Source organism: Protobothrops mucrosquamatus, unplaced genomic scaffold, assembly GCF_001527695.2.
Source record: "Protobothrops mucrosquamatus isolate PMUCROS unplaced genomic scaffold, P.Mucros_1.0 scaffold918, whole genome shotgun sequence".
NCBI classification, from domain to species: Eukaryota; Metazoa; Chordata; class Lepidosauria; order Squamata; family Viperidae; genus Protobothrops; species Protobothrops mucrosquamatus.
The window spans coordinates 585,393-596,074 of record NW_015387169.1 but is presented as its reverse complement, the minus strand read 5'-3'; the positions used below and the strand labels follow the sequence as shown (position 1 = coordinate 596,074).

The window sequence follows — 10,682 nt, the reverse complement described above, 5'->3', positions numbered from 1 at the left end:
AACGGGCACGCACACGGTGGTGGCACTAGCGCCCACACACATTCGCAAGTGGGCCACGTACACCTACGGCAGCGCTGGTGGTGGCATGGCACCCGTGCGCATGCACAAATGGGCCACTAGCACCCACACACATGGGGCCGTTAGAACCCGCACGTCAGCACTAGCATGAGTGGGGAGGGTGCGTGCACACTTGCGCACACTTGCCAGCCATTTCCATGGCCTGGTGGCCAACAGGCCATGGATCAGTACCAGGCCGCGGCTTGCAGGTTGGGGACCCCTAACTTAACACACAGAAGCATCCTCTTCCTCACTCAATCCATTGGAATCAAATTCTTCTTCCCGACTGATTAAAGGGGGAAAGGGATGGCCGTGATCAAGATTGACATAAGTGACGTTGAGGTTAATGTAATGGTCTCCCTTTAGACAGGCTACAATATGCTCCACTTCTTTGATCAGGCTGGAAAAAGTTGGCCGCTCCTCAGGATTTGGTGTCCAGCAGTTAAGCATTATAGTATACCTGTCCAAAATAAACAGAGTTAATTAGAGCTGTGAAAATACCAACCCTGCCCCTCTATCTTCACATCTCAGGATGCTGTAACCATGTACACCAGGATCTATGTCATTGATATTCTCACAATAACTAGAGGCAGAAACTCTCCTCAGTTCTGCACTCTAGTCTTATCTCTTTTCACTCCTACAGGATCCTGGTCAGAGGTTTAATATATCACTGTTCTAAAAAGCCACAACACAGCAGGTGAATATAAGGCAAATGGAGGTAGAAGCATAAGGATGCTATGCTGAAGCCAAATGGGAAATGCTGGCACTGGAAAATATGGAAAATGGAACCAACAGATTATAACAGGGAGTGCAACAGATCCTGATGATCATAAGAATTCCATGGAATACTGCAGCTTTTCTTAAATTAGCCCCTTAAGATGTGACTGGAATTTAAGAGATACCGCACAGGTGCGTCAGTAGGTTAATAGTTTGGGGAAAACTGTAATAAGAACACAAGTTTCAAAGAACTAAGAGTGGAAAACAAATTAACTTTCCCATTGTGCTTTCTTTTTTTTAGTTAATGAATTGCAATGCTTCATTGAAATTTACAAATTAGTTCATCAGTTAAAGTTCAGGAATCAGAAGACCTTTTCTGGTACTTCCCATACAGCTTCATCTCTTTCACAGTTGTCCCCTTAACTAAGCTAGCAAAAGGGTCCAATTGAATACTTACAGAGAATCTGGGCAGTACTCAGGCTGGGGCAACCTTCTTCCTTGCAATAGGTAGCAGGTAATATCATAGGGATCCACCTCAGGATATGGAGAAGCCCCTCGTGTCATCAGTTCCCACATGAGGACCCCGAAGGACCACTGGTAAGACAGCAGAACAGAGCAATGGAGAAAGTACAAATGTCAATATAATGGGACACAAAGAAAACACAAGCAGTCACTAGGGCAGATGAAATCTTCAACCAGACTGCTCCTTCTCTGCAAAGGGACTCTGCTGCATATGCCTGTTTTTCCGAGACTAGCATAAATTGGATTCTCACACTAAGAAATGAGTGCTAGGAAAGCTTACACAATCTTAGCAGGTGCTTTCATAATGGCCTTTTTTGCATATCCCTCACATAAAATTGGGGCTGTGTTGCCACAACACTAACAAATCAAGACATATCCAATTAAGCCAATTCTGTGGGCTGAACAACGCTACGAACCAAAATCTATTTATAACATCTGAGTTCACGCTAAACATGGGGTTGGCTAATTTGTGGTTATTGTTTCCTGTGAATGCAGACAATGTGGCCAGAACAACAACAACCGGGGGCAATGTTTTAACATCCTGGCCATCGGGTGCCCTTGCTTGCACTTACTACATCTGACTTGGTGGTAAATTTTTGAATTTTCAGGCTCTCAAGGGCCATCCATTTGACAGGCAGCTTTGCCCTGCGGTGTTGCCGGATGCTGTAATATTCCTTGTCAAAGATATCTCTGGCCAGCCCAAAGTCTGCCACTTTCACTGTATAAGTCTCATCAAGCCTGGATAAAAAAGGAGACTGGGATTAGGAACAATGCAACAGTCATGTGAACTCATCTTATTTGGCAGCATTAAGGAATTCCAGATGCACCCTGGCTAAGCAAGCGACAAAACCAGGCTGTCGCCCTAGCAGAGATTATTGCTTGGATATAGCATACCACGTGAACATGGCAATTGTATCTCCTACCCCAGACTTAGGCTTTAGTCTATTATATGCAGTCAGACAATGGCTGTTTGTACAATTTATTTAATCACATTGTTAAAACTCTAGCATGTATGCATCAAGCTAAACTTGGTTCATTTTAACTTTAGCTTGTGCTTTGTAGCTTAACAAACCGTGTAGCCCAAACACCTTTGGTTAACTTATGGATCAGTGTCTTGTTTAAATCATAAAATTGTAGATTTTAAGGACCCATTTAATCCTTTCAGTCCAGCTGCCTGTCTAGTGATAGTGGGTCACTGATTCCACTGTCAAACTGCAGGAAGTTTCCCTAATCTGCCATTATTGAGTATATTGCTCCATAAGAGTATAAGAAAATTGGTCCTGACCTTTTTTCATGAGTGTGCCTCCTCAGATACTGGAAAAGTACAAGCAAGCCATCCTCTCCCCACACCCCATCCCCCGACCAAACATCCTCAGTTTTTTCAAACTCTCTTCACAGAATTTACTTTCTATTTACCAGAAAGATAAGTCAGAAGACTGAGCATCTTGCATAAATGGTATAACTTTCTGAAGGTAAAATCAATTGACCCAAAGGAGGAATCGAAACAAATTAGTTTGAAAGGTATTTCTGACAGACTTTTCCCATAGCTAGTCATATGGGGAGGGATATTTTTACACAGGCACCTGCCCACAGCACAAACAAGCCTCGGCAACCTCTCTTGCGTGTCCTTGCCCGATTCCCCATGTTTTATTATTCTGTGCAGATACACCCATGTTTGTACTTACATGCAGTTTCTAGCTGCAAGATCTCTGTGCACAAACTTCTTCTGGGCCAGATACTCCATCCCCTGAGCCACTTGTAGCCCAAAACCTATTAAATCCTTCACAGTGGGGTTCTGATGGAAAACAAACAAACAAACAAAACTGTCTGACACTGAGGAAACTCACAATGCCTTTCCCATCTGGCTTTGAAGTTTATGCACCTCCAGAGAGCAGAGCTGCTTGCTTGTGGTTCCCACAAGATAACACAGCTGAAGTTAATTTCAAGGCTGCTTCAGATATTGGACAAATTTTCTAAGAAATTTGGCTGAGAAACTGAGTGTATCCCGTTCACATATGAAAGATGACAAAGAGCCCACGCCTATAAATATAAACAACAGAATTGGGGCCAGGGGAATCTTCTCTGCTCGGTGCACACATGGCAAAGCAGACACTTGCTCACTGCTTGGCAAGATAAGAATAGGATGTGCATAATATAACACCCAGAATTGAGATGGGTACAGAAGAGCCATCTGAAATTTCCTCCATAGATTACAACCCTCTCTTTCACAGTGTGCCTGCATGGCCCCCTAGTGGTCACTGTCTTGCACATACTCACTCAAAAGAACATGTCCAGTGCTTAACCTATTGCCCTTTCCCCAGGAACAATGTTTTCATGTGATCCTGGGTTTAAACATAATAGCTGCAAGGAAAAGTGAGGATAAATCTTCTTGTTATCAGCTAAATTTGGGTTTTTAATGTTGCACTCCTCTGCAAAGGGTGGCTGATGTGCTTACGGCTCAAAGCCACCTGCAAGGCAAAATATCCATTTTCATCAAGCAAGGGGGAGGCATTTTTCAGCTGATCAGCAGTACATCACAAGTGGCAACTGCCAACTGCCTAATATTTCACAGTATGTTTACAACAGGAATGAAATGAGGAGCAGAAGAGATGAGCTGGGGATTATTCCTTTTTCAAGGTCCAGCTGAAATAAAAATATGAGGTGAAGCTTATATGGACAGTTCTTTAAAAAATAATGTTGTGAGAAAATGTTTATAAGATAAATCTTGCCACAGCCACAATTGCAATAGACTGGAGGCAGAGGAGAAGCCTGCCAACAGTAAGAATGCTACCTCTGTGTGTTTCTCCAGAGGAAAAAGAGAGACTGAAAGATGCCAGCATCTTTCAGCCACTTGTTCTGTGCTGATTAGAAGGAGGAAACTGCATTAGACATCAGCTCATGTTCCTGCTGTTCTACCTGTCTCAGAGACAGCAGAAAGACCCACAGCTAAACAATCTCTCTTCGGAAAACCCAGAGTTCTCACCTCTTGTTTCATCAACAGAAAGTATCACTGATAAGAAGGTTAGTTTCTTTTATGTGTCTTTCTGAAACCTTACTTAAAAGATTTACCTTACAAAGCCTTACAATGCTGCAGGACTTCTATCTGCTGCATCCAACAGGCAGCCCCACTCTTTGCACCAGTATGGTAAGTTTTAACAGGAAGAATATGCAAAGCCTGCACTGATTCACCAGAAAGCCCTGTAAAGTGTGTAGGAGCACATGGATGAGTATGTCACAAATGAAACATAAGCACTCCACAACTGAAAGAGATAAGAAAGGGCTGAATTCCTCATCTCTGGGCAAGCTCCTCCCTAAAAACAATTTTGTTTTGCAAAGAAGAGACAAGCAACTCCAAACCAAGGGATGATTCAGGAACAGGAAAGTGGCTGGCATTGAGTGTCGCTCAAACAAGGATCCCAAGATCTGGCACCACGTACCCTCTGCTCCGAACGGATAAAATGTCGGAGATCTCCGTGCTTCATATAAGGTAGAACCACCAGAGGGAGACCCTCCTTAGGCAAGGTGATCCCAATGAGAGAAAGGACATGGAGGTGATGGAAGCTCTTCATCAGAATCCCTTCCTTCAGGAATTCTTCCACTTCCTCCAAGTCAGTAATTCCTAAGAGGGAAAAAAATGAAGAGATTGGAGCAATATTCTCAATGGCCACTGTTTTTTTCCTCTCCGGGACTTAAGGAATTGTGAAACTGTGAGCAAAAGTATCTGAGAAGTGATCTTGCAAGCATATTGGGAAAAACAGCATATTGTTCTTAGGCGAAGGAGAGAGACACAGTAAGCAGCCTTTTCTAACTTCCATCAAGTAGAGGAAGTCTGCCAATGTGAATAAGGATGGAAGATATTGCCAGAGTAAAAAAACAAGCACACATTATAATACTGGACTGGGTTGGCTCATAGTCATCTCCACTTTTTACGTTTGAAAGAACTAATGGCTCCATGGATTGCCTGGTGGTGATTTAAGGCTTAATTCCAATTATTAGAGAATTCTTATTTCCCTAGGCCAGGGGTAGGCAACCTTGGCTCTTTTATGACTCGTGGACTTCAACTCCCAGAATTCCTGAGCCAGCCATGCTGGCTCAGGAATTCTGGGAGTTGAAGTCCACGAGTCATAAAAGAGCCAAGGTTGCCTACCCCTAGCCTAGGCCAACCCCCAGTTTAGAACTAGTTCTTTCTCTTCTTAAGAGCTTCCCCAGAGAATACTTTAATGGTGTTATCTTATAAACACTAAGCTGTGAGCTGAAGTTTTTATTTTATTTATTTATTTATTTATTTGTATTTCACTTTTATTATTTTAAAGTCGAGTGAATTGGTACGTCCCCACTCCTATTCCAAGTTGTATTCAAAAGCATTGATTGGTAGGGCATTGCAAACTGGCAACAAAACTCTGTTGCAGAAGATGCCACTAAAATTACTGATTAAGTAGTTTTAAAATTAAGGGCCATTTGCCATGACCTGGTGAATGTGCTATCCATCTGCCCATATGTCAGAACAAAATGTATTTCCCCTATTGTCAATTTCCCCTATAAATTCTCTTCTGGCTTGCACTCAAATGGTGGATTCTGGATTTGGGCATGCATGAAGTGTTAAGCAACCCTGATTACATTCTCTGGCTTTGTTATCCTTGCTCAGCTGACAAGACATCACAAGATTGTTGGGTTTGATAGATGCCTTGATAGATAGCTAGACTCACGGGGTTACGTTTCTGTCAAAACCTACCATCTCCCCAAACCTACCGATCAGACAAGAAGCAGGCAGACCTTGTTCTTTTAAATGTACCCCTTCCTGGAACTGGGGGTGAGCTACCTGGTGTTGTTGTTTTGAGTGTAGGTATAGTCAAACCTACTGGATTGACGCAGACAAAAGGGGACACCAGAGCAGACAAGAGAGTGGGTATACTATGCTTTTCAGTTAGCTATTGGTTCAGAAGTCTGCTGGCAGCTGTGGCCTGTTTCCCTCCTCCAGAAGAAAAAGAACAGAGCGAGAGGGCCAACTCTGTTGGGAAGAAGCAGGCAGTCAGCAGTCCAAAATGACCATAAATACCTGGCTCATCCTGCCCCCTTTTTGGGGGCACACTGCCGCCAGCAGCTAGAAGTGTGACAAGCCCTTAAACTGCCATTGACTGTTGCTGGCTGGAGGGGAAAACACTAATTTAACACTGGCATGTTTGCACAGTGCCAAGACGAAGTGGAAAAGGCCCTATGACCATCTCCTTGGACTATGTTACAGAACAAACTTAAGAAGAATGCAGAGAAACTCAATGCTCCCCAGCATCACTCTGCCTCCTTAAAAGTTATTTCAGGGTTTATCTTTGCCTTTAATACAGAATCTGCACTAGTTCTAGTCTAGCGCCAGGTACGTGACGCCTCTTTGCTCCGTGAAGTGGCACAGACTTCTCACAGGATAAAATAAGCGATCAAGCAGGACAGCACTGATGTCCACAGAAGTTGTATATGCCAAGGTGGAAGAGACTGTCCTTTTATAATATGCATGAATGTGTGCATGTACATATGCATGTATGTATGTATTCAAGTTAATTCTTGGCAAAAACCTGGGGGGGGGGAACAAGAATTCATGGTCTCCTGCTTTCTAGTTTTATGCCTTAAAACACTAAACCAAACTGACTCCTTATAGATTATGGAACACTATTTTTTTGAAACAAGACATTATTGTGTTTCAAACTCTTATCATGAGCGGGGGTCCTTAGTGCTCTCTGAGCTTGGTTGATTTCTTGCAGGGGTTTCATTACCCAGACTAGATAACATCATTGTAGCACTGATGATATTACCTAGTTTGATAATGAAACACCTGCAAGAAAACAACCAAGCTCAAGAACACCAAAGAGCCCTTATTTCGACCTTGAGCTACAAAAATTCTTCTTTATTCTACCATGAGCCTCTGATCCCTTGATTTCTTTTCCAGGTTAATAAACAGAGCCACTTGTTTCATAGAAGGAAGAGGAATTACTTACGGTTTAAGGATTTAACAGCACACCGAATCTCTCTCTGGGATGAATCTATGTAAGTTCCATGGTAAACACTCCCAAAATGCCCTAGATGGAGGAGGAAAAAAAAAGGTTTACACACAGGCACTAAGATGGACATTAGCAAACCCAGAAGCTATATAACCTCTTTCTGTGCTGCAAATGTCTTTACATCAAACAAAATACTATAAAGAGAATACAATTGTTTTAAGCTTTAAAAATATATTTGAAATAAAAATATATTTTTTATTGTCAGAGAAGTACTACCCTAACGACATTCCAGGATCAACACAATTTATATCCAATTATATTTATACACAAACATATTATTTGATTTAACAACATAAATTTGTCTCAGTTTTAAAGTATCTAATTTGCTTTTAGTTTTATCCAATTTAATATGCCTACACATCATCATACTTTTGCCTGTTTGTATAGCCAAGTGTATAATCAAAGTATATATTAATCAAAGTATATATTTCAGTGATTTCCTAAGTGAAAGAAACTGATAAAATATCTACAAGGTACAAAGTTCAACACAACATCTTTGTGCATATTTTAATATCATACTTATTATTTTTGCCTAGCTAATTACAGGTTCAAAATAAGAAAATAGAGAATATGGTAAGTATAGAAGTTTGGGCACCCTTCAAATTCATTCAATGTAATTTTTCTTTTATTTCTTTACTGTAAACTTTACTTTCTTTACTGTAAACCTATTAATAAGGTTAAAAAGGTGATTGATTCTTTTAGGTTAATAATTAGCCACATAAAGATGTGAACAAATTCTTTGCCCCTTCTAATCTTTCAGATTGTGATTGTTATTCTGTCTACTTTAACAACCATGGGCTCTTCTAATCAGTTCTCAGAACACCTATAAATGAAGGTAATATGAAAGCTGTAAAAAAAAACCCTCCTAAACATTTCTAGCTAGCAATTTCAACTATCAAAACCATTGTGAGAAAAATGGAAATTATATGGAATAGATGTAAGTAAAGGCAAGGTCTGGAAGACCAAGAAAGAATGCTAGAAATGAATGAAGACTTTGTCAAACATAAAACCAAATAGAAGAAATGGATGGGAATATCTGAAGTAAAATAGGACTTTAGGAAGTATAGTCATTTTAGTCATTTATGTTCAATGAAAGTTATTACCCTTGTGAAGAAGAAATCATATTTATTTTTAAAACTGATGTCAACTGATGTTTTCTAATAATTACTCTTCAGATATTTTATAATTTTTCTACATGATAGAACCTAAATTCCATGAAGTAGTACAGCTCTGTTAACAACTATTATTCAGTTTCTATTTTTAAAGTTTTGATCTGTATGGTAAAGACAGGCTATATAGCTGATATCCTTTTGGAAATCAAATAAATATGCATGCCATCATTGAATTCTAATACGGCTTTTGGATGCAAACCTCCAACGTGTCTTGACCATTTCCCCTCTCCCCCCCACCCCCCCGATTAACCTGTATTCTACAATCAACACCAACACAAACCTCAAGAATTTAATCCTATTAAGCTTATTATAAGTGATCAAACAGTAAAAATATCACAGCAATAAAATGAATATGTGCATATTGAGACACATACAGTATACTTCAGTTACTGAAAAGGTATTTCAGTGCTGTAAGAATGCAGGAAACAGCTATTGTACCATTACAATAAAAAAAAATAAGCCAAATTGGAGTTCTTATTAGAAAATACCAGACAGTGAAGAAATGTCAATTTCTATTTTATTTTGTCACAAAAAGAAATTGATTTCTGGGAGATGGTTTAAAATGATGTGCTCATTTAATGTAAGAAAGATATATGCTATTCTAAATTTTGGTATGAACTAAACAGTCCAGGATAATCTTTTGTAACTGCACAGGCCTATAATGATCTAAAGAGTGAAGGAATGAGGAACTTTAAAAGATGGAAGAACCAGGCATTTCCTGACACGAGGATGCAGTGGAATTAAATGGAATGTTTGGAATTCATGAAAAATATACAGAAATGAAAGAACTGGGGCCTAGTTTGAGTAAATCCAGATCTCTAGACTTCGGAAATCAAAAACAGTAAACAAATGTGGTTGGTTTAAAAATAAGCAGATACTTAAAAACAATGAAAAAAAGTTGTGTTTGACAATCATTTCCTGTTCTTGACACTCAATCTTGTTGGGTTGACAAGAGAAATAGATATTTGTGCTCAAGAGCAGTGAGATATATTATACTGCCTTTCAAGTTGATTTAGATTGCAATGAATAAATCATAGAGTATGGCAACAACAAATGCCTTTTCTTTCAGTTCTTCTCAGAATGTCACAGCGCTTTCCATTTTGATTTGGCATCAAGACTAATTCTTCAGTGAACTAGTACAGTATAGGCCAGAAAACCTTTGATTAAATGGACCACTCAGGGGAACCGGGTGTCCATTAAACCTGAAGGTCTACTAAACCTGAATCTAAACTGTTTATAACAATGTAAATAATTTATGCAATTATGTTTTTGCCATAAATTGTGTCATTTGGAGTAAAATCTCAGTTTCACAGACAATCCTTCATCTTCACTCCAGTTCCTGAGCAGTCTTCATTTGCTGTCATTCCTTATTCTGCTTTGCTTGCGATAAGGGCAGCGAAGAAGGCTGTGAGCGTGTAGAAGAGTCTGGTTTCACCAGAAACAGTCACCTCCACAGGTCTCTAACAGTGCTGGTCTCTGCCCTCTTTCTTGGCCATACAGAACTCATCAGCTTATCTGAACTCTATAGCTTAGTGAGGATAAGGAGTGTGGGGTGTGTGGGAAGTATAGAAATTGTGGCTTGAGCATGGTCATAGTGCAAATCAGGAACTGCACACGAGCTCTAGACTGGCTGGTTTTTTGTGTTTTTTTTAGTATGTCATTCTTTGGGGCGGGGAGTTTCTGAGCATTTGTGCAATTATAAATCCTGTAATATTAACTTTTGTCTTTATATGGGGGAAATGACAGAGATCATGATTAAGACCTCAAGCCCCGCCCCACCCTCCATAACATATTCCAATGGGATGGGATTCTTCCCTTTGGCTGATGATGTCAGGAAGAGGGGAAGACAGCAAAGCCAGAAGAATCCACCCATTGTAGCAAAGTTAACCATCATCACACAGGAGATCAGGCCTCTTCCATTCATCAGCAAGTCAAAACACAGCAGAAGTAAGAAACAGGGGTTTACAGTGGTAGCAGAGATTTTCATGCCAGGTGACAATTTGGATTGCAGATACTTGGATTGCACTTTAAGTGGGGGCAACAGCCTCCAAACATTTTTTTTTCTGAGCGTCTTGGATAAAGGGTTATAGCACAAAATGTACAAATAAAGTCAACTGTCACTTTAAATGAACAGTTTTTAGATTTAAGACATCTCAAAGCTGTACTA

The 10,682-nt window shown here is 40.2% G+C and overlaps 1 protein-coding gene across 1 annotated transcript in view; it reads right to left on the bottom strand.

Annotated features, from left to right (window-relative positions):
- Window positions 1–269: 269 nt before the first annotated feature.
- Window positions 270–10,682, bottom strand: part of MST1R (macrophage stimulating 1 receptor) — a 55,465-nt gene continuing 45,052 nt past the window's right edge. The window contains exons 16-21 of the mRNA XM_015819422.1: window positions 7,281–7,361; window positions 4,734–4,915; window positions 2,982–3,091; window positions 1,869–2,034; window positions 1,232–1,368; window positions 270–517 (exon numbers count right to left, since the gene is read on the bottom strand). Coding sequence (XP_015674908.1) covers window positions 283–517; window positions 1,232–1,368; window positions 1,869–2,034; window positions 2,982–3,091; window positions 4,734–4,915; window positions 7,281–7,361 — 911 coding nt within the window. The 3' untranslated portion in view covers window positions 270–282. The remainder of the gene's footprint in view (window positions 518–1,231; window positions 1,369–1,868; window positions 2,035–2,981; window positions 3,092–4,733; window positions 4,916–7,280; window positions 7,362–10,682) is intronic.